Raw genomic sequence first — 24603 nt, 5'->3', positions numbered from 1 at the left:
ATTCGATCAAATCAAGCGTCTTTGATCTGTTAAGAAATTATGGAAGGAGCAAATTGAGAAGAAAATTACATCTCAGATGTATTTTTCAAAAGAGCCTTACATTTAGTTGTGCCCCTATGGAAAGGTTTGATGGCCCAAACCACTTTTTAGCAGTGTTATGAAATCGCTTCATATGCATAGTGAATGTGCATTTTTTTCAGGAAAAAAGACACAGTGAATCCGGTCAATTACTGTAATTGGGAACTGGTCCGTTACAGTAATATGATTCACTCTTCTATACTCTACACACATTCTCCATGATGCATCTTTCTTTTTAACCAAAATAACCGGGGAAGAGAAGGGACTGTTACTGGGTTGCACAATGCCAATATTTAACGTTCTTGCTCGAGGTTTTCGATCACATCCTTTTGACCAGGGGGGTATCGATAGGGTTTCATGTTAACCGGTTCAGAACCTTAAATACAATTCTATGATCATGATTTCTTGTAGGGGGAAATCTTCATGGTTCTTGTGATAATGTGGTCACGCAACTCATAATTAATATTAAAATCTGATTCCAAAAAACCGAAAGAAATTTGATAGGAGTGTGATACAATTATTAACATATTTCAAGACACCAGTACTATTGTAATTAAATCGTTGTAATTAAATTGAATGATGCTACAAAGCGAGTTAATATAGTTTTCTTAAGAACTAAATGATGCAAGTATCATTCTTATACGTTAAGTTGAGAAAACTTTAGAATTATTATTGATCAAAAGTTGCGGAAACTTAGGCTTATAAGAGTTTAAGTACTTTTAAAAAATTAACCATAATGGATCTATCATTGTAAGCTGAATTGAATCACTTATAAAATTAATCCAAAACTTATACTAGCAAGCCCAAATCTTGATCCAAACCAGCATTGGATCTTAACTGAAAATAAAATATTAATTAAACCCACACAAGCCTCGTGTTGCAGTTGATGTAAAAGAAATAAAATCCACAAGTCTGATTCCTATGCAACCGTGACAAGACAATAAGAAAAGAAAATGTTGCAGGTATGATATAAGACTTATTTATATCCTATAATGCTACCCTATAATCCTAGAAATAAAAGGAGAAGTTGCTGCCAAGTAGTTTCCTAGATAGAAGAGGATTTTAATTATAGCCTTGTATTTATTATTTTTTTAAAAGAAACTAGTTGTTGTCCTTAACTTTCCTTGTAGGATTAGAAAACTCCCCAAAATAACTAACAAATCTATTATTAAATACCATCAACTATTCTTTCCTTGTGTACTTAAGATGAATAATGAATCCTTATAAAAAAAGGATTTTTGAACATTAATGAGTCTTTGCCACAATTGAAAATTATGTTGTAATCCATTAAAAATCCTTATAGAATTAAATTTTTTTCAAAACAAGATGTCACATTCTTGCAAGAAAAGAATCATTACTAAGGGTATGTTTGTTTCCCGGAAAGTGATTTCCGGAAAATTACTTTCCAAATTTTTCTGTGTTTGTTTGTCATTAGAAAAGTTGGTCAACGGAAAACACTTTCTGGTCAAAGAAAAATTTGGCTTGGTTTTCAGGAAAGTGTTTTTCTTTTATTTTGGGCGGAAAACACTTTCCGGAAGTTGTGAAAAATTTAGAAATGTCATATTATTTGCTGATTATATCAAATCTGGTCCTCAAACTTTTGATTGCTATATATATTTTGTTTTGAATATTTATTTTTCAATTTCATCCCTGAGAATTTAATTTTTATATTAACTTTGATCCTTATTTTTATAATTGTTATTTGCTTTTCCCTTATTATTTTTTAATTGAAATTTTTTATTTATCAAATTTGGTCCTCATTCTTTTGATTGTTACTTATTTTATTTGAAATAATTTATAAAATGTTTATTATTATTATTTTAATTTCTTCATCTTTTAATTTTTTGTATTTTTTAGATTTGATCTGTATTATTTTTTTTATTATTTTTTTTATTTGAAATAATTTATGAAATTATATATTTTTTTCAATTTCATTCTCATTCAACTTTTTAATTTGTAAGATTTGTTCCTCATTATTTTAATAAACTTGAAAAAAATAAAACATTAATAAGTTATTTTCCAGTTTATTTTCCATGACATAACCAAACACTGGAAAATATTTTCCAACTTATTTTCCATTACACTATCAAACATCGGAAAATAATTCACTTTCCAGGAATTTATTTTTCTGGAATTCACTTTCTAAAAAAAAACTACTTTCTAGCAAACAAACAGAGCTTAAATAGAAAGTCCATAAGTTAAAAGTAAGTAAATAACAAAACTTGTACAACTTGTTCTAACCTATACCATAAGGCCTGCCTAAACTCCGTTGACCTGAAATTTTATCCCAATGTAGAATAATCTTTCGGGGAATTCTAGGTAAATTTTAAACCCCATCCAATAGTTGGATTGAAAATTATAATTGTTTCGTAAAGTTGGATAGAAGATATAATTACGCTAGAATTGAATTTTATTATTCAACCTTTTTTTGGATTGTATCAGCAGGTATAGTCTCAGTAACTTCCAGTTCAAAGCAACTCCATTTCTTCATCCCGAAGATTTAACAATTTGATTCATCTGCAACCAGTTTAGCTGTCCTGGCATACAAATTACCCTCCCTATCTCTTTATCTTCCCGAGTTCCGAACTTCTTGATATATTTTCCTTGTAATGCAAACAGCTCGTGCAAAAACCTGATGCCACTCTAACGCTTCCCCTTCTGAATGGACTGAAGCTAAATTTACTCTGGCTTCTTCAGGAGTTCTGTCAAGATCAAAGAACCTTTCGCATCTAAACACCCAGTATTCTTCTAGATCATCCCCATTAAATGTTGGAAATTCTACCCTAGATAGCCTAGTTTTAGCTTGAAATCCAAGATCTGTTCATGCCATGCTTCTACTCCATTAACATTCACATATCTACCATCTTTTTACCCGGAGCAAGGGTTTCGATTGACTCTTCCGCCTTCAAATCTCCATTTCCTTTCGCCATTGCAATCTTGTTATTTCAATCTTAAACAGGTTCCGAGTTTGCTCCGCTATTTGTTACCGGTAATAATTAAAGATCTGAAGCACACAGAGATGAATCAATGAATCTGACTTTTATAAATGACTTATGATTACAAGAAGGATAGCAGAAAGAATGAAAGGAACACAGAAGATATAAAACAGAGAGAAGTTTTACAAAATGATCCAATCCAAGACACTCTAGCTGCACAATTCTCTTCTTATACAATCTGTTACCTACTCAACTAACTCATAAAAGATTTCACAAGTACTTTTCCCGCTAATTCCTCCATCTTCACGGCTCACACGTTCACTCATTCCACACCAGCACTGTCATCTGCAACACTGCCACCTGTGCATGCCATGCCACCAGTTTGATTCTCCAGAATTTGCTCTGTATCATAGAAGTGGAAGGAGAGAGTGGCATCCTGGTGCTTTATAACTTTATAAGGGATAGTAAGGAAAGTTCCGTGTGCTTGGAATTTTCGAAAGGAGAAAGGTTGTCCCAAAGCCTGCCTGCAAGATCCATCCTGAATCCTGCTTAATGCTTGCTAGAAATGCCAGAATCAAGTCTGTAATTCCCATTAATATTTGGGTCCCCTCCCCTTAATTCGCAAGGTTACCCCTAATCCTAATCTCATAATCACCAGCCATTAGCCAATCAAAGTGTAACCATATGTATTTTTTTTTAAGAAAAAAATATCTTCCTCCTGTTTTCTCATCATATTTTTTTTTTAAAGAATTTTAATAAGCGCATGGAACACACATGAAAATCATCATTGGGTTTTTTGTGATTCAATCAATTACTTTTTGAATTATAAAATTTCGAAGTCAATAGAGATTGGTCAAAATATAGAGAAATTTAATTGGGTGTGGAAAAGGTAATACTTTTATGCCATAGTCATTGAACTTGGCTTGGCCTATCATGTTTAACTAGGAAAACTCAGGATTTGAAGCCTTACCCGAACAATTTTTCTAATTGAATTAGATAAGTTATTATCCTGGCTAAATTTATTTAATTTATCCGACCAATGCCGCGCCCACGACCACGCCCACGCACAGGTCTTGGCCCGTGATATTGATGAATATTCTGTAAAAGAAGTCATAGTTTATAAAATTGTTAGCTCAATGTTTACATCCATAGAAGCTAAAAAACTGGTCTATAATGTTCATGGGCAGGATTATACCATTAACTCTGCCCCTAGCGACGGTGATATGTCTATAATAGGAGGTTGTCTACCATTATCATCTCCCTCATCATCATCTTCCTCCTGCAAAACAGCTTGTTATAAGTAGTCAGTAAGTTATAGATTATTGTTCGGATGAGGCCAAGTACTGATCACCCGTTCGAGCCCCTCAAGTTTGACTAGACGAAGTGTATCATCGTTCTTGACCCCGCAATGTTCGAGGATATCCGTGTCGTGCAGCAACCGGCTATCAGAATATAAAGCTTGCTGCTCAATAGGTATCCCTTCTGTTTCTTTGATTTTGGCCTTGACGCTCGAGATGTTATCTGTGCTCGCCACGTCCAGAGTGATTCGTTTGCCTCCAGGTATGATTTCCACGATGATCTGCATAGCTGCTAGGAGCCTTAGAACAAAGACCAAATATAGATAGTAAATCCTGATGATTATTAGAGTAATTAGCAAATGATTTGGTTTAAATATCTCTTTTCTTGAAGAGGGATTTTAGTGCTCATGAGCTAATTTGATTGATAGAATGGATTCAGAGGCATGGTTTTTGTAGGTAGTCTGAGTATTTTCCTTGTGCTTAAGCTAGCTTGAAAAAAAAAAGAGAATTTTTAGGTCAAAAGCAATGGCATCCGATTCAAAAGAAAAGAAAAAGTTGAATCATGGCATGGAAGATACTACTCCTGATCATGTGAACAATTTCCAGTATAAATTCCTCACGTAAAATCGGGGTTCCTTTCGAAGGTTATTTGATTGATTGTATTATAGTGCACTACTAAAAAAATTATAGTAATTAGCAACTAACTACTCGTTGCAAATAACATTAAAATCCGTTGCTAAAACAATTTAGCAATGGAATCAGCAACAGCAAATATCAAAAGCAGATTTGTCGTTGCTGATTTTTAAACAACGGATTTGTTCGTTGCTGATTTCGCAGCAACGAAAATTCTGTTGCTGATTTTGTGAATGAGCAACGGATTGTCTGTTGCTGACTATATTATTTTTATTAAATTAATTTTTTTTTATTTATCAAAATGACTTTTAATTTGTTTAATTAATTATTTATGGATATTTTAAACATTGTGGAATATATATATATATAACCAACATAAATTAATATTAAAAATAATAATATCACTAATAAAAAATGGAATAAAAATAATATTCATATTATAAAAATTTAGTTAAACTTGCATTAACACAAATAAGTCGAAATACAATAAAAAGAAACAACAAAAGATACAATCATGGTGCTGGTCACGGAGACAAACCATGATATTGTGGATTGGCACAAGATGAATCAGGATATAGTGGTTGAGGTGCAGGTCGATAAATTGGTTGAGATGTGGGACCCATAGGTGTCATTATCTGGGGAGCCATAGGTGACAACGTTGATGGAGTCAAAGGTGGTGGCATACCTTAGCCAATATTTGATGTCCCACCATGGTATCTAAGATTGTTCACAAGATATTCTTTCATGGAATCCATCTGCCGTTTCATTTCAAGAATAAAATCATCTTTTTTTCTTTATCTCCTCTTCTTTATTCTTTATCTCCTTTTGCAATGCTTGATACGATGAACTGGGATATGATGACTCCACCGAGTAGGAATGTGATGAAGAGCTTGTACTAACTATATATTTTGGCATACGAGGTGCGTCATATACCCTGCCCTTTGTAACTCCTCCTGAAGCCACACACCAAGCTGCTTCATCAAATGAAGGATGATTTTCCCGATTAATTCCATACTTTGAAATCATCTCCATTTTATAATTTTCCTACAAATAAAATACATGCAATTATAAATTCATTTGAATGTTAAATAATACTTAAGTTAAATAAATAAATAATCAAATAAATACATACAACCACTTTTTTAGACTTGTTGTCAACGAAGTTACCAGACTGCTTAGTACTTTGATGCAAAACTGAAAAGACATCATCCCATGGAGGTTCTCTTCCACTAGCTTCCTCTTGCTTTCAAGATTAATAAATATTATAAAAGATAAATTTAAAAATTTTAATTCATTATCTTAAGCATAAAAAAAATAATCCTTACCATGTTAGCTTGATATGATGCAAATGACACTGTTTCTCCAGAATGAGTGCTTATTTTGCCATCTGTTTTGGTTAATCGATTTCTCCTAGCAGATTCAGACCTCCTTTGAAATTCAGGGGTGGACTAAACATCTTTGATCATTTGATTACAGTCGTCATTGTTTATCCAAGCAAGACCTTTATCAAGGCAATCTATAATATGTGTAGTGTTTTCTTTTGACATGGCTTTCTTGCGAGCTCGTGTCAATTGTTGATTCAAAGCTATCCTAGCCTTATCTTCCCAAATATTACGAACAACCGACTCATCTTCCTCAGGAAAGGAATATTTTTTCTACCAAATAATATATATACCAAGTAAAAAGAGTGCACAAAATTTCAAAGTATAGAAATAATTAATCATACTGTGTTATCTTGTTCAAAATTTGCAAGATGATGTAATAACTAAAGAAATTAAATGATATTAAAGAGTAAACAAGAAATAAGAACAAATTATAACACAAATCAGTCCCTGCTATTCAGTTGATAATTTATGGTTACAAATAACAAGGCAATTACCAGCACACTTCTATAGCTATTCAGTTGATAATTTTCATAATGCTACATTAAAGTGATCAAAATTGAAAGGAATATGGCAATTAGTGTTGGTTCTTACCTTAAACTCTTTAAAGAGTTCATCCCTGTACATTGAATCTACTTTTTCCCAAGAGTGTCATGCTCCTTTAAAATTGGACCTCAAAATATCTCCGATTGCATGTCCACACGATGCGTTATTGAACCTGAAAGTATATAATAACAAACTTTTATTAAACAAGTAATTACACAATAATAAGTAATTTTTTTCATACCTGAAAATATAACTTTAATAAGTTAGTTTTTAAAAGTTTCAACTTACTCTGTTGTTCCATATAAACAAAGCTCTTTTTTTCTTGTAATTGGATCATAGGTGTGTCAAAACCCTTCCTTTTAACACTTTGACCATAATTATATGGAGAAGATGTTGAACCGTGGTTTGATGGAACGCTATCTTGATCCTCATCACATACACCTCTCTCATTACTACCGTCTTCCTCATCTTCATCTCTAATGTTCACATCATCACCATCAACTCTCTCATAACTCCTATATGAATTATGTCCTCCATAAACAAGTTAGTTATCTTGAGAGAACCTCTTTGAGTTTGAAGCAAATCTTGAAAATAAAAGCCCTCACAATATTGATATGCTTAAACCCTTCCATAATCATGTTGAGGAGGATGTGTACTCCCCAAAGTAGGTATATAATATTCATTTGCGTTCTGATACACAAGTTAATGAAATGTGGATCCTTTGTTATTATGTCTTGATGGAGTTTGAAATGATTTAGATAAAGTGGACCTGTCACTCCTTGAAGTGGACCTGTCACTCCTAGAATCTAATATGGATCCTCGTGGAGGCATGCTAAAAACCAGAAAAAAATATATACATTATCATATGAATATATACAACATAACAATATATTAACTTATAGTTAAAGTATCAAGAACAAAAAATTCACAGATATTTTTTCAAGAGTGCCTTAACTAGAATAAAAACAAACTGTTAAATCTCTTTTTTTTTTCTAATTCAAATACATGTCTTTCAATTACTGGTGATCAATTTTTTTAAACTAACTTTATCAAAAAGTCAACCAAAAGCTCCTTTACAAGGGATAGTAATGGTTTGGAAATTAGTTCTGTATGCTTGGATTTTCAGAAAGGAGAAGCATGTTTTTCCCTGGAAAGGTGTCTGTTGATCATGGGGCTGGCTCAGGTCTGCTTTGAGAAAACGCATGGTTTATAGCTTCTGATTTGGAAAGAAAAGTACAGTCGTCCCCAAGCCTGCAAGATCCACCATGAATCTTGCTTGATGCTTGCTAGAATTGCCACTGTCAATTCTTTAATTCCAATGAACACGGACATACTATTTGGGTCCCCTCCCCTTGATTCGCAACGCAGGGTTCATTACCCCTAATCCCAACTCCATAATCACCAGCCATTAGCCAATCAATTCTCATCATTTTCTTTAAAATAATTTAACAAGCGCCTGGGATACATATGAAAAATATCCTTGGTTTTTGTCTTTGTTTTTGTTTCTGTGATTCAATCAATTATTTCTTGAATCATGAAATTTCAAATTCAATATAAAGATTAGTTAAAATATAGAGGAAGTTAATTGATCGCGGAAGAAGTAATTTTTCATATCATAGTTATTAAATTTTATCGGCCAATAAATCTAACTAGAAAAACCAATTTTTTTTTCCAGGTTAGTCCTTGGATCGGTTTTTACAACTAATTAAACCCAATAAACTCGGTTTCCATTTTTCTTTTTTTTTTTAGTTTAACGTGGGTGTTCGGGCCAGCTTGCGCGCACCTCGACTAATCCCACGGGCCCTGAAGTTAACGACCATGTAAGCCTCCAGTGACCATCATATGAGCAACCACAGGGCTGGAACCTGAGACCACAGAGGGAGCAAACCTCTTGGTCCCAAACTCTTACCACTGGGCCACCATCTAGATGGTTACTCGGTTTCCATCTTCCTGGGTAAAAACAAGGAAAAAACTCTCAACATTCATTTTACCAAATTAATTTAAGAACCGGTACTTGGGCAAATTAGAATGGCATACATATAATATATTTATTTATTGGATTCTTTTCGTTTCATAGATTAGGAATAACAAAACACACAATCTATCATTATCTCTTAATTAATCCCCCCCCCCCCCCCCCCACACACACACACACACACACACACACACACACACACACACACACACCATCTGGACTAGCTTCAGATGGCTCTTCCTGTAGCATTCCAGTACTTGAGGATATTGTTGTCCAAGCATCGGCATGCTAGTCTCTTCTTTATTGACATTTGCATTCTGGTGATCTACAAGGGAAAAAAAAAGAATTGAGCATAGAAAGCTAGTTAATTACTCAATAAATAATAATTAATATGCTTTTTTTCTCAATTTCTATTCCATGACAACCATCCCTATTTTACTAATTATAAAATACAAAAAGATACGTCCTTGGGAATTTTGTTTTATTAAGAAAATGCAAAAATATCAATTTCTTTGGGATTTTTTCTTTTCGGAACCATTTATTTGGAGCCTATTCGGTATCAATTGCTTTTTAAATTTTTCATTTATTTAGAAATGTATTGAAATTATATATTGTTTTATTTTAAATTTTTATTTTTAATATCAACTGATCAAAATAATTTTAAAATATAAAAAAATAATAATAAATAACCTATTTAGTTGGGGTCAAACAACTAGCGTAATACTAATAATTGTAGTCTAGGGAAATTCATAAAACTCACGGTGGGGGCGGCGGTGGCATTGGCGGATAAACAATTATAACATCATCTTGACGACGAGGACGAGAACGACGACGACGACGACGACGACGAGGGACACCAGTAGGGACACCAGTAGGGACACCAGTTCTCATTAGCAACACACCCTGTAAAAGAAGTCATAGTTTATCGAATTGCTAGCTCAATGCTTACATCCATAGAAGCTAAAAAACAGGTCTATATTGTTCATGGGCAGGATTATAACTCTGATCCATGCAATGACTTAACTGTAAAATGATCTTCTCTCCCATGGTCGTTGTCATCATCGTCGTCGTAGTCCTCCTCGTCGTCGTCGTCGTCGTCGTCGTTATAGATTGTTGTTGGGATGAGGCCTAAGTGATTCACCTGTTCGAGCCCCTCAAGGTTGACTAGACGAAGTGTATCATCGTTCTTGACCCCGCAATGTTCGAGGATATCCGTGCCGTGCAGCAACCGGCTATCATAATATAAATCTTGCTGCTCAATAGGAATCCCTTCTGTTTCTTTGATTTTGGCCTTGACGCTCGAGATGTTATCTGTGCTCGCCACGTCCAGAGTGATTCGTTTGCCTCCAGGTATGATTTCCACGATGATCTGCATAGCTGCTAGGAGCCTTAGAACAAAGACCAAATATAGATAGTAAAATCCTGATGATTATTAGAGTAATTAGCAAATGATTTGGATTAAATATCTCTTTTCTTGAAGAGGGATTTTAGTGCTTATGAGCTAATTTGATTGACAGAATGGATTCAGAGGCATGGTTTTTGTAGGTAGTCTGAGTATTTTCCTTGTGCTTAAGCTAGCTTGAACAAAAAAAGAGAGAATTTTTAGGTCAAAAGCAATGGCATCCGATTCAAAAGAAAAAAAATGTTAAATCATGGCATGGAAGATATATACTACTCCTGATCTGTGAAAAATTTCGAGTATAAATTCTTCACGTAAAATCGGGGTTCCTTTCCAAGGTTATTTGATTGATTGTATTATAGTGGCGAATAAAAAGCTTCTATCGGCGAGGCGATGTCTGATGGGAAAATCTATCAAATAATCATAAAAAAATTATTGTTAGGTGCAGCTGGTCACTAATGGATTTTTATATATCAGCACACTCTCGTGAGCAAACTTGATATTTAAATGGTTGAATATCTTACAGGTTTTTTTTTTTTTTTAAAAAAGTAGATTTGAGTTTTAATTAAAAGAAAAGAGATCCTATAATAGATTTTAAAAAGCTTAGTGCATAGGTAAAACTAGATACACCACACTACCTTTTTTCTACAATTAATTTTGCATAAAAACAAATAATTTGAGATATCTGAATAAATTTTTATATAAATTTTTAGATTGTTAGATATATTGGTGTTAAAAATAATTTTAAAAATTAAAAAAATTATTTTAATATATTTTTAAATAAAAAATACTTTAAATTACCATTACTATTACAATGTCAAACATAATTATAATTGCATGGAACGGATGTTAACATGCACTTCGTTTTCTTGATATTCTTGGCCGGGGATTCTCAGTCCTTGGATACTTCTTAGTGCTATATCGATATGCATGCATGTTAGCAGCTGGCTAATAAACCTCTCTTATAGGTAGTCTGAGTATTTTCCTTGTGCTTAAAGCTAGCTTGAACAAAAAACAAAGAATTTTTACGTCAAAAGCAATGGCATCTGATTCAAAAGAAAAGGAAAAAAGGCCTATCATGGCATGGAAGATACTCCTGATCATTTGAAAATTTTCTAGTATGAATTCTTAACGTAAAATCGGGGTTCCTTGCCAATTTTATTTGATTGATTGTATTAAGAGCTTCTATCTTCTGATCAGGCGATGCAAATAAGAGTTTAATAATCTTAATGGACATGCATGTCAACTACTAGAAATTCGCTATATACCAACGGATTTACCGATGGAATATTTCTGTCGGTAATTTGAGCTTGAAATTACCGACGGACACTTTTCCGTCCGTAATTCAGTCGGTAAATACCGACGGATCATTTTCCGTCCGTAATTCAGTCGGTAACTACCGACTGAACTATGGACGGAAAAGTTTACGAATTAAAAAAAAACGGGTCGCTGACGTGGAGGTTTTGGCGGGTTATTTTTTGCCGACGGATTCAAAATAACATCCCGTACAGTGCCCGTACAGTGACGTGGCCGGTTCGCCATTTAAATTGCCGACGGACTCACCGAGGGATTTGAAATGGCAGATCCGTACGGTGACATGTCGATTTTTTCGTCAGAATCACTGACGTACTCACCGACGGATTGTCCGTCGGTGAAACCGTCGGAAAAAGTTAATATATGTCAGCTCTGCCGACCCTCTCCTCCCCTATTTCTCCTTCTTCTTCCTCATCCTAACTCTCCCCATCTGCAAACAACCAGCCCCCCCTCCCCCCCCAAAAAAAATCTTCCTCATATCAGCACAACAAGTTATATTTCTTGAAGTTTTGTGGTCACAGCATTCGTGTTCTGATTTACCGATGGATTTTATCAATTTTTGTAAGTAATTTCTATCTTTTTAAATTTTAACCTTTAATTAAATGTCAATTTTATTGTTTTTTTAGTATATGTATTTTGTTAGTAGATGTACATGTTTTATTGTTATTTCTCAAACAAACTTGTAGTATATGAATGTATAATTTTATACCTGTTATGGTTTGTTTTAGATTTTGTAAGATTGTATTTGTTTGTAAATTGTTAAAACTTTATGAAACTACCGAATTACATGTGATATTTTGAAATAATTAGTAACTTGCTTAATGAGCCCGTTTAAAGTTTTATCAATGGTATTGTGGAGTGATAATTTCTGTAAATTTATATATTTTAATTCGTATGGATGTTGATAAATGATAATGAATATTTAATATTTATGAGAAGTTGTGATTGGTTTGTTGGATAATCTCGAGGTAAAGTAATATTTTTGCAAGTTTATTTACCTAACTTAGTTAATTAATACATGATGTCATCATAATTTTATAGAGGTTCGATATAAGTCATGGATGATCGTTCATGGATGTATCGAGATTCACCCCAAGGATTGCGGAGGATGGATTATTGTAACGAGGTTCAGGGTTTTATTAATTTCACAACATCTATTCCCAGAAATTTTACTGGAGGCGGTATTAGGTGTCCATGCAGGAAGTGTGAAAATAAAAAGTATTTGCATCAAGATGTTGTAATGATGCATCTTCTACACAAAGGGTTTATGGAGAATTACCAGTGTTGGTATGCACATGGAGAAGTGTTTGTTAGCGAGAGTGAGAGGAGAATGGAAGAAACGGTGGTTGGGTCTACTTCTAGTGCTAACAACGTGCATGAAGCGGCAAATGACAACACTAATCCTTACAGAAATATGGTTATGGATTCAATGAGAATGAATCAAGGTAATGGCAGTTAATGTCCAATCGTAGAAGAAGAATCTAATGCAGATGCAGCTAGGTTTTTTGATTTGTTGAAAGATTCTGACAAACCATTATGGGATGGCTGCACGAACCACAGTAAATTATCGGTCGTAGCACAAGTGTTCACCATCAAGTCAGATCACGGGTTGAGTGAGGCCAGGTATGATAAGATTATTGAATGGGCAAGAAGCATTTTACCTGAAGGGAACATACTGAAAGAGAACTTCTATGCTGCGAAGTCTATGATGAAACCCATCGGTTTAGGATACCAAAAAATTGAGATGTGCCCTAACTTCTGCATGTTATACTACCTTGAAAATGCTGAGATGACCGAGTGCATGACATGCGGGCATTCCCGTTACAAACCTAGAACTGGCAGGGGAAAGACTCTAGTGGCATATAAAAAACTTAGATACTTCCCAATCACACCTAGACTGCAGAGGTTATTCATGTCACCAAGGACTGCTGAGCACATGACATAGCACCAAGCACACCATGCGGTTGATGGAGTGATGGTTCATCCTTCTGACGGCGAAGCGTGGAAACACTTTAACAGTGTTCATCCCTACTTTTCAGCTGAATCAAAGAATATGCGTCTTGGGTTGTGTACAGACGGATTCAACCCAATTGGGTCATTTGCTGCTCCTTATTCTTGTTGGCCGGTCATACTTACAGTTTATAACTTGCCACCGGGAATGTGTATGAGGCCGGAGTTTATGTTTTTATCTATTGTCATACCCGGTCCAAGAAGCCCGGGGCGGAATATAGATGTTTGTCTTCGACCGTTGATTGATGAGTTGGCGCAGTTGTGGTCCTCCGGAGCTCTGACTTATGATATATCGAGGAAACAAAATTTCCTTATGAGGGCAGCTTTGATGTGGATTATCAATGATTTTCCAGCTTATGGAATGCTTTCTGGTTGGAGCACGCATGGGAAACTCGCATGTCCATACTGCATGGAAAACAATAAGGCATTCACGCTAGCAAATGGAGGTAAAGCTTCCTTTTTTGACTGTCACCGTCGCTTCTTGCCACTTCATCACAGGTACAGAAAGAACAGAAAAGATTTCTTTGTTGGCAGAGTTGAAAAAGATGTTGCATCCCCGCGTCTTTCTGGTGAAGAATTGCATATTTTGTCTCAGAGTACGGTGACATTGTGTTTGGCTTTCAATCAGGTAAGCAAAAGTTTCCTGGTTTTGGTTTGACCCATAATTGGGTAAAGCGAAGTATCTTTTGGGAGCTTCCTTATTGGAAGACCAATCTGCTCCCCCATAACCTTGACGTCATGCACATTGAAAAGAACATGTTTGAGAACATTTTCAACACCGTCATAGATGTGAAGAGGAAGACAAAGGACAACATCAAGGCTAGATTGGATATAGCTTCATACTGTAACCGTAAAAATATAGAGTTGGTTTATAATGAGTCACGGGTCGCAAAACCAAGAGCAAGCTTCATATTAGAGAAAAACGCACAACTGGTAGTCTACAAATGGCTTAAGAGTCTGCGTTTTCCGGATGGACATGCATCGAACATATCAAGGCTGGTTAATATAGAGGACTGCAGATTGTATGGAATGAAGAGTCATGACTGCCACGTGTTTATGCAAACACTCATCCCATTAGCTTTTTGTGATTTGTTGCCAAAAGGAATATGGGATGCACTCACGGAGATCAGTCATTTCTTCAGAGATATATGCTCTAGCAAGTTGAATGTTGATCACATTGAGAGGATTCAAACGAATATCATCGAGACACTATGCAAACTTGAGATGATATTCCCTCCATCATTTTTTGACTCAATGGAGCATCTCCCTGTACATCTACTGTTTGAGGCAAAAGCTGGAGGACCGGTCCAATATAGATGGATGTACCCATTCGAACGGTTAGATATTACAGTTGCAATGTAATTCATATATAAAAGTATTTTATATGTTTTTCTTAATTGAAAATACTTGATTAATATTTCAATGTAGGTACTTGTTTAATCTCAAGAAAAAAGTTAAGAACAAGGCTAATGTTGAGGCTTCGATATGTGAGGCCTATATTGTTGAGGAGATCTCAACATTTATCTCGTCTATTTCGAACCTCATCTGAGAACGAGAATCAATCGCGTTCCACGGCATGATGATGGCGGTGAAGTGCCTTCCAGTGGGAACTTGTCAATATTCTCCAATACTGGACGACCCACACCTAAAAATGTCGTAAGAGGAAGATATTTGTCGAAAATAGAGTTCAAACAAGCACACAACTATGTTCTATTTAACTGTGATGAGCTGAGACCTTTTATTCAGTAAGTTTATACTAATTAAACTTTGTTAGTAATATACTGTTAATTATATATTGTAATATCATACACTCATTATCACTTGCAGGCAACATCGTCAATATTTGCTATCCAATAACTCACAGCTGACCGAATCCCAGATCTTTCAATTACAAGATGAGCAGTTCGCCACGTGGTTCAGAACACATGTAAGCACTATCACAAACTCATTCTAACTTGCAAAATTACTTTACGTATGCATGTCATTACGAGATTCTCGTTCATTTACTGTTTATTGATGTACATTACATACAAGGTTTATCAAATGGGAAGGAGTGCACCTAAGTCATTGTCTTCACTAAGCCTGGGGCCTGAAAGAAAATGTAAGTGCTACAACGGGTATTTTGTCAATGGATATGTTTTCCATATTGTAGAATACGGGCAAGGAAGAAAAACATACAACAACGGTGTTTGTGTTAAGGGATCCACTAGTAGTGAGTTAGAAGTTGACTACTATGGTAGATTAGAAGTGGTGGTCGAACTGCAATATCATAACGAGTAGAATATAGTGTTTGTATTCAAATGTTATTGGTATGACACGACTGACAGAGGAATCAGAGTTGATCCGCACTATGGTCTGATCGAAATCAACTCAAAAGCTAGACTCCACAACATAAACGATGTCTTTGTTTTCGCAAAGCAATGTCAACAAGTTTATTACACATACACCCCTTCATTTAGAAAGGATCGATCAAGAGTGGATTGGTTGTATGTTTTAAAAACGAAACCCCGGGGTCGTGTCGAGGTTGTTTAGGATGAGAACGAAGACACAAGTATGTGAGATGAAGTCTTTCAAGTTAGTGAGGTGGTTGAATCATATCGAGTTGCTCCTTCGATTGAATTGGAAGAAAATTTGAATTTTCGTGTTTTCGATTATAGTCTTGTTGATGTTGACGCAGAGGAGTTGAATTTTTTTTTAGCTCTAGCGGACAAGCAAATGTCGATGAAGAAGATGATATTCATATTGAAGATTGCGATGAAGGTGATGACAATTCAGTTGATGATGAAGAAGAAGAAAATTCTGACTAACTACCAAAATGAAGCCCTATGTAAAACCCTTTTTTTCATGTAATTTAGATTATGGATGATATATTTTGAAACACAAAATATTTATTACTTGAAATAATTAGTTGAAATGCCACAATTACAAAATAATTACTTGAAATAATTATTGATCATGAATGATATATTTTGTGACATTCAATAATTACTGGTAATGCCACCAGATCACCAACGGCCACACCGACGGACCTAAGTCCGTCGGTGTTTCACAGAGAGTTCGAAAATAATTACTGGTAATGCCACCAGATCACCGACGGACCTAAGTCTGTCGGTGTTTCACAGAGAGTTCGAAAATAATTACTGGTAATGCCACCACATCACCGATGGCCACTCCAACGGACGTAAGTCCGTCGCTGTTTCACAGAGAGTTTGAAAATAATTACTAGTAATGCCACCAGATCACCGACGGCCACACCGACGGACCTAAGTCCGTCGGTGTTTCACAGAGAGTTCAAAAATAATTACTGGTAATGCCACTAGATCACCGACGGACTTAGATCCGTCGGTACTCTCTCAATTTTATCAACACAATTAGCGACAGACCGCGCGAATATCAAAGGGTTGTGCATTTAATGCATCTTTGACCGCGTCATCTTACCGACGGACTGCGAAAAATATGAAGCGCCATTAAAAAATTTGGTGCGAAATTCAAATGTTACCGACTGATTTCTAACACATCACCGATGGAATAAATTAAAATAATAATTAATTTTATATCTATCGGTGAATTCGTCGGTAAAACTGGCTTTTAACCTATCCCGACCGCCTCTTCAGTTCATTTTCTCTTCTCCTCAGTTTTTCACCATTCTTTTCCTCTCCGTTCTTCAGGCGATCTCAAGCTTTTTTTATCGTGAATCTCCATTAGTTTAAAAGGTTAGTGTTTCCTCTATTTCATTTTACTTTAATGGTTTTTTTTTGCTATTTTTTTGGTTATTTTTTTTGTTTTGGTGTATTTTTTGTAATGTAGATAAAGTGTATAGTTTTTTTTGCATAATTCATTGCTAAAGTCTATAGTTTTTTTTTTGAATTTATTGAATATTTTTTATTGTTGTATTGGCATAATTATTATTAGTTAATTTGTTGAATATTTATTGTTAATGTTGAATTTACCATAGAATTAGTAATTGAATATGTTGGAATAATTATTAATTTTACTTTATTATTGCATGATTTGTGTTTAATTTTTTTCATTTATTTTGATTGTTATGCTAGAGTTTTTTTTTAATTTATTGTTTTGTTGTATTGGCATAATTATTGAATAATTTGTTGAATTGTAATTCTTAATGTTGAATTTATCTTAGAATTAGTAATTGAATATGTTGGAATAATTATTAGTTTTACTCTATTATTGCATGCTTTGTGTTTAATTTTTTCCATTTATTTTGATTGTTATTCTAGAGTTTTTTTTTTAATTTATTGTTTTGTTGTATTGGCATAATTTTAAATAATTACTTGAATTGTAATTCTTAATGTTGAATTTACCTTAGGATTAGTAATTGAATATGTTGGAATAATTAGTATAGATTGGGTAAATTGGTTGTGGCTATTGTTAATATGTGCAGGTTTGTGGATTTGGGTAGTATCCGGTATAGGAGAGGTGCTGTTGAATTTTTTTTTTACATTTGAATTTAATTATATAATTATTTGTATCAAATTGTGTAGATGCGTAGAACGAAAACCAAAGCTAGTCGTTCAAGTGTGGTCGCAGCTAGTTTGTCTAGCAGCGATGATGATATTTCCTTAAGTGCCGCTCAAGAAGAGGCACCTACACCACCTGCGACGTCAACCGATGCTGCTGCCTCTTCCAGCGGTACTTCACAGCGCAGAGGCGGCTTGCCTTCGCAGCGGAATCAATTTAGCCGCAAGTACGAGGCACGGTGGAAGGACGACCTTTCAATGTAAGTTTGTTAAGGTTTTAGTTTTTTTTTTTAAATTACAACATAATTTATGAAGTAATCACTATTGAATTTATTTCACTTATTTTCAGGTTCACAAACATTAAAGCCGCCCGAGTAATATCATCAGCGTTTAAATCGTCGATGGAGATTCCATTGTTTCAATGGAGTCAAATATCCAAGCATCCTGAATGGATGCCTCAAATCAATGCATGGTTTGGCAGATTTCAGGTTGGTGTTAATTTATAATTTTCAGCTTATTTGTAATAAATTATTAATATAATTGTAAATAAATTATTGTTTTTATTTAAACTTGTTTATTTATACACAGCACAAATTCTGTTGGGACAGTGAGCATAACACTGTTGTGAGGAGGGTGTGGGAAAATCACGCGGCAACTAGGTAAGATCGAAAACATTACAGAATTTTTTTTAGACAAAAATTTATGTTTCGAAATGTAATTTTTGGTTGCATGAAGTAGGTTGCGTGATTTTTGGTATGAAGCACAGAAAAAGGCAAAAAAAAAACCGTGAGCGATAGGGGTTTCCAAGGATGGAACGATATTGCGGTTTGGAGGGATTTCAAACCGATATACATCCCAGAAGATATAAGGCCGCACTATCTTGAGCACGTGACGTCTGAGCGGTTCACACGACGCTCACAGTCCGGTGCTAGAAACCGGAATCGGCCAATTCATGGCGAGGTGACAACGCACACTGGCGGCTTCGTTCCGTTTGCTGCACATGCGAAACGGATGGTAAGATTAATTTAAATTAAATATATCGTTAAATTCAGTTGTTGTTAATATATCTTTTTTCATTATAGGCTGCGTCTCTTGGACGTGAGCCGAGCCTGATGGAGCTATTTGTGGAGACGCACGTGCGGAGTCAAGACCACCAGAAGGGGGCGCAACAGTTCGTTGATAACCGTGCTCAGAATTTCGTGGTATGTTTGTTTTCAACCATTTTATTTTGTAAGTTATTATGTTCATTGTATTGAATATGATGATTACTTTTTATTTTTATTTTCAGGAGACCTATAATAATCGGTTGAGGGAGAGATACGGGGATGATATTTTGACCCATCCAGAATTCGATCCGGATTTATGGATGGAGGTTGGCTCGTCAGGTGGACTCGATAAAAATCGGGTTTACGGGCTCTCCAACACTACGGTCGACAACTTGCGGTCGACCCGTAGTGTTTCAACCGTTGGGAGCTCCCAATCAATATCGAGCTCTCAATCTAAGGAGTTCGTGGCCTTGCAGCAACACACGGCTCAGCTCACCGAGAAATACGATAACCTACAAGCGGAGTACGCACAACTCAAAGCGTCTCATGCACAACAAAGAGCGGAGTCTGAGCAACTCAAAGCGTCTCAAGCACAACAAAAAGCGGAGTATGAAGCGGCTCATGAACAACAAAAAGCGGCTTATAAACAGCTTCGCGAAATGATTATGAACTTGTCAAATAGTGGAACATGTGCGCCTAATCTTTTTTGGTCGTATAACCACCAGCCTCCGCCAGGATCTCCTCCTCCTCCACCAGCTCCACCTTTATATTAATTTGTAATCAACATTATTTACCTTTAAAACTTCATTTAAAATTTTTCTTGAAACATATTCAGTTTGTAATGAATATTATTTAACTTTTTTTTTAATGTTTAATATAAATTTTATTTGCATAATTGGTTTGTATTACAATTAATTTATATAGTTTTATATTATATATCCTAAATAATTTTTTAAAAACAAATTCAGAAAAAAAAAATATTACCAAGGCTTTTACCGACGGATGAATTCGGTCGGGATTTTAAAAAATCACCGACAGACTTACCAACGGAAGTAATCCGTCGGCATTAAACAGTAGCTTCCACAAGTACCGACGAATTTACAGACGGACATATTCGGTCGGTATTTCATACACTCACCGATAGATTTATCGACGGTTTGTATCCGTCAGTAAATCACAATATCACCGACGGACTAAAAATCCGTCGGTATATTTCAAGCGGGAATCTTTTTTTTGGCACGCAACTTCCGTCTGTAAAACCATCGGCAAATGGTTTTTTTGTTTTTCCGACCAATATGGCGACGGAAATGGGAATCACCGATGAAGGTAAAGCTGACGGACGTAATCCGTCGGTGATGACGTCGGTAAAAAAATCACCGATGAACTTCTAATCACACACCGACAGAATTTTTCCGTCGGTAAAACTGTGGAATCTTGTAGTGGTCATTGTAATTGATCCACTTATAAAACTAAGTCAAAACTTATATTAATAAGCTCAAACTTTGATCCAAACAAGTTTTGAATTCTAATTAAAAATAAAATATTAATTAAGTTCAAATAAGCCTTGTGTGTGTAACTAATGTAAAAGAAATAAAGTCCATAAATCCGATTCCTATGCTGCAATGATAAGAGAAGAAAATATTGCATGTTTGATACAAGGCTTATTTATAGCCTATAATACTATGTACCCAATAATCCTAGAAACTAAATGAGAAGTTGCCATCCAAGTAGTTTACTAGATAGGAGAGGATTTTAATTATAACCTTGTATTTGTCATTCTTTTAAAAGGAAATTAATTGTTGTCCTTAACCTTCTTTATAGAAAACTCTCCAAAATAAGCTAACCAATCTCTTATGAAATACTATCAGCCCTTCTTTACTCGTGTAGTTAGGATGAACTATGAATAAGGAATCCATGAATAAGGAGTCTTTGTCACACTTGAAAAATATGTTGTAGTCCATTAAAAATCCTTGTAAAAAAACAAAATTTCCAAAACAAGCTACCACATCTTATAGGAAAAGGATCTTTGCCAAATAAAAACTCCAAAAGTCAAAATAAAATAAATAACAAAACTTGTACAACTTGTTCTGACCTATACCATAAGGTCTTCCAAAACTTCGATTGACCTAGAATTTTATTCTAACATAGAACAATATTCTAGGAAACTCTAGGTAAATTTTCAGCCCAATACAATAGTTGGATTGATAATTATGATTACTTTCGTAAAACTAGACAATTCCTAATACTTCTGAGGCATACTTATTAAATCCATTCTGGAGTTGATCTTGTCAAGAGATCAGGTTTTAGAGTATTTAAGTTGACTCAGGTCAACTCGAAAAAAATTAAAAATAATTGTTTGAGATTTTAATATTATACATGAAATAATTAAGAAATAATCCATATATATTGTAAATAATAAAATTTAAAAAATTATTTCAAAAGATTTTTATCATATGTTTGAAAAATATTATCTTTTCATTTTGAATTGAAGTATTTAAATAAAAAAAATTCTTATCTTACATTAAAAAAATACATTTTTTATCGTATGTTCTTTTGGAAGTATAGGAATTGTTGCATTTTTAAAGAGACCCTAGAAGTGGCTAGCCATCCTTTAATGGCTATTTGGGGTTTGACCAAAGACATAATGGGAGCTGGACTTCATGAGGAGTTTAATACTTTGATTCCTAAGAAGATGAATGTTGTGGGATGGAAATATCCTCCTCCAGATTGGATGCAATTAAATGTAGATGGATGTAGTAAATGCAACCCAGGTTTAGCAATGGCGGGAGGATTAATTAGGGATTACATGGGCTCTTGAATTAGAGGTTTTGCTATTAATACAGGGATTTGTACTTCAGTTCTTACTGAATTATGGACGGTGATTACAGGGCTAGAGTTGGCTTGGTATTTGGGCTTTCACAAGATTATTTTGGAATCTGATTTCTTGGTTGTGGTGGGTATGCTCCTGAAACAGTCCATGAAAGCTGATGTTAACTTTGCCTTGATTAACAGAGCTCGTGAAGCTCTAAGTAGAGATTTGGTAGAACAAGTACAATATTCTTGCAGGGAGGCGAATGTTGCTACTGATTAGCTTGCTAACTTTGAACTTTCCAAACATCTACTTTCTAGAAAGGATTCGACTATTAATGACCCTCCAGAGGGCTTGTATTGGTTTTTATACTATGACTTGATTGGAATGATGTTTCCTCGTTTAATTTAATTTTGGGTTTTAGCCTCGATTTATAACCAAAAAAATCCTGGGACTTGGAGTATGATTTAAGCCAAATTTTCAGTTGAACAAGACAATTGAATCAGTTCGATGTCTTACAAATAAAGTGCAAAACATTATTGTTTTAATAAAAAATTATTCATCCAATTACTCAACCAACCAAATTTTTTTCCCGGGTTAGTCCTCGGATCGGCTTTTACAACTAAAGCCAATAAACTCGGTTTCCATCTTCCTCGGTAAGAACAAGGAAAAAACTCTCAACATTCATTTTACCAAATTAATTTAAGAGCCGGTATTAGAATCGCACACATATATATAATATATTTATTTATTGGATTCTTTTTGTTTCATAGATTAGGAATAACAAAACACACAATCTATCATTATCTCTTAATTAATCCACACACACACACACCATCTGGACTAGCTTCAGATGGCTCTTCCTGTAGCATTCCAGTACTTGAGGATATTGTCGTCCAAGCACCGGCATGATAGTCTCTTCTTTATAGAATGAAGCATCCTCCTCTATAAGGAAAACACAAAAGAATTGAGCACAGAAAGCTAGTTACTTACTCAACAAATAATAATTAATATGCTTCTTTTTTTCCTCAATTTCTATTACATGACAATCACCCCTATTTTACTAATTATAAAATACAAAAGGATAAGTCCTTGGGAATTTTGTTTTATTAAGAAAATGCAAAAATTTCAAATTCTTTGGGATTTGTTCTTTTTGGAACTATTTATTTCGAGCCCAATACTGTGATATCAATTACTTAATAATTTTTTTATTTATTTAAAAATATATTGAAATAATATATTATTTTATTTTAAATTTTTATTTTTGATATTATCATATTAAAATAATTTAAAAATACAAAAATAATAATAATAATAAATAACTTATTTAGCTGGGGGTCAAATATGTAGTGTAATACTAATAATTGTAGTCTAGGGAAATTCATAAAACTCACTCATCTCGGGGTGGCGGTGGCGGTGGCGTTGACGTTGGCGGATAAATAATTATAACATCACGCTGACGACGACGTCGTCGACGACGACGACGACCAGGAACACGAGCACTCATTAGTACCTTATCTCTCATTAACCCTTTCTGTAAAAGAAGTCATAGTTTATCGAATTGCTAGCTCAATGCTTACATCCATAGAAGCTAAAAAACAGGTCTATATTGTTCATGGGCAGGATTATATCCATGCAATGACTTAACTGTAAAAGGAGCTTGTCTCCCATGGTTGTCGTCGTCGTCATCGTCGTCGTCGTCGTCGTCGTCGTCGTCGTCGTCGTCTTCATCGTCGTCGTCGTCGTCGTCATCGTCGTCGTCGTCGTCGTCGTCCTGCAAAACAGCATGGTATAAGTAGTCAGTAAGTTATAGATTGTTGTTGGGCCTAAGTGATTCACCTGAACAAGTCCCTCAAGTTTGACTAGACGAAGTGTATCATCGTTCTTGACCCCGCAATGTTCGAGGATATCCGTGCCGTGCAGCAACCGGCTATCAGAATATAAAGCTTGCTGCTCAATAGGAATCCCTTCTGTTTCTTTGATTTTGGCCTTGACGCTCGAGATGTTATCTGTGCTCGCCACGTCCAGAGTGATTCGTTTGCCTCCAGGTATGATTTCCACGATGATCTGCATAGCTGCTAGGAGCCTTAGAACAAAGACCAAATATAGATAGTAAAATCCTGATGATTATTAGAGTAATTAGCAAATGATTTGGATTAAATATCTCTTTTCTTGAAGAGGGATTTTAGTGCTTATGAGCTAATTTGATTGACAGAATGGATTCAGAGGCATGGTTTTTGTAGGTAGTCTGAGTATTTTCCTTGTGCTTAAGCTAGCTTGAACAAAAAAAGAGAGAATTTTTAGGTCAAAAGCAATGGCATCCGATTCAAAAATTCTTCACGTGAAAAATTTCAAGTATAAATTCTTCACGTAAAATCGGGGTTCCTTTCCAAGGTTATTTGATTGATTGTATTATAGTGGCGAATAAGAAGCTTCTATCGGCGAGGCGATGTCTGATGGGAAAATCTATCAAATAATCATAAAAAAATTATTGTTAGGTGCAGCTGGTCACTAATGGATTTTTATATATCAGCACACTCTCGTGAGCAAACTTGATATTTAAATGGTTGAATATCTTACAGGTTTTTTTTAAAAAAAAAAGTAGATTTGAGTTTTAATTAAAAGAAAACAGATACTATAATAGATTTTAAAAAGCTTAGTGCGTAGGTAAAAATAGATACACCACACTACCTTTTTTC

General features: G+C 34.9%; 3 protein-coding genes across 3 annotated transcripts; 1 reads left to right on the top strand and 2 right to left on the bottom strand.

The window, feature by feature from the left end:
* Positions 1-8887: 8887 nt before the first annotated feature.
* Positions 8888-10481, bottom strand: LOC133688430 (polyubiquitin 9-like). The gene is made up of 3 exons (XM_062107911.1): positions 9873-10481; positions 9609-9751; positions 8888-9173 (listed from the first exon to the last, which is right to left on the bottom strand). The coding sequence occupies exons 1-3, from the start codon at positions 10221-10223 to the stop codon at positions 9149-9151; spliced, it is 519 nt and encodes a 172-aa protein (XP_061963895.1). The 5' UTR covers positions 10224-10481; the 3' UTR covers positions 8888-9148.
* Positions 10482-21739: 11258 nt separating this feature from the next.
* LOC133689469 (uncharacterized) lies at positions 21740-22186 on the top strand. Its single transcript, XM_062109327.1, has 2 exons — positions 21740-21848; positions 21939-22186. Exons 1-2 carry the CDS (start codon positions 21740-21742, stop codon positions 22184-22186), a joined length of 357 nt encoding a protein of 118 aa, XP_061965311.1.
* Positions 22187-22636: 450 nt separating this feature from the next.
* LOC133688429 (pheromone-processing carboxypeptidase KEX1-like) lies at positions 22637-24230 on the bottom strand. Its single transcript, XM_062107910.1, has 4 exons — positions 23744-24230; positions 23553-23678; positions 23299-23438; positions 22637-22849 (listed from the first exon to the last, which is right to left on the bottom strand). The coding sequence occupies exons 1-4, from the start codon at positions 23975-23977 to the stop codon at positions 22828-22830; spliced, it is 522 nt and encodes a 173-aa protein (XP_061963894.1). The 5' UTR covers positions 23978-24230; the 3' UTR covers positions 22637-22827.
* Positions 24231-24603: the final 373 nt, after the last annotated feature.

Source organism: Populus nigra, chromosome 3 (assembly GCF_951802175.1).
Source record: "Populus nigra chromosome 3, ddPopNigr1.1, whole genome shotgun sequence".
Lineage (NCBI taxonomy): Eukaryota > Viridiplantae > Streptophyta > Magnoliopsida > Malpighiales > Salicaceae > Populus > Populus nigra.
This window is presented reverse-complemented; position numbering and strand designations above follow the sequence as displayed.

Coding starts and splice junctions, on each gene's coding strand:
- LOC133688430 (XM_062107911.1), bottom strand. CDS start 10,223: ATGCAGATCATCGTGGAAATCATACCTGGAGGCAAACGAATCACTCTG. Junction 9,752..9,872: donor GGAGAGAAGATCATTTTACA/GTTAAGTCATTG, acceptor CTTCTTTTACAG/GGTGTGTTGCTAATGAGAAC. Junction 9,174..9,608: donor ATGCCACCGCCGCCCCCACC/GTGAGTTTTATG, acceptor TTTCCCTTGTAG/ATCACCAGAATGCAAATGTC.
- LOC133689469 (XM_062109327.1), top strand. CDS start 21,740: ATGGGAGCTGGACTTCATGAGGAGTTTAATACTTTGATTCCTAAGAAG. Junction 21,849..21,938: donor GCAATTAAATGTAGATGGAT/GTAGTAAATGCA, acceptor CTATTAATACAG/GGATTTGTACTTCAGTTCTT.
- LOC133688429 (XM_062107910.1), bottom strand. CDS start 23,977: ATGCAGATCATCGTGGAAATCATACCTGGAGGCAAACGAATCACTCTG. Junction 23,679..23,743: donor AACTTGAGGGACTTGTTCAG/GTGAATCACTTA, acceptor GCTGTTTTGCAG/GACGACGACGACGACGACGA. Junction 22,850..23,298: donor CCACCGCCACCCCGAGATGA/GTGAGTTTTATG, acceptor TTTTCCTTATAG/AGGAGGATGCTTCATTCTAT.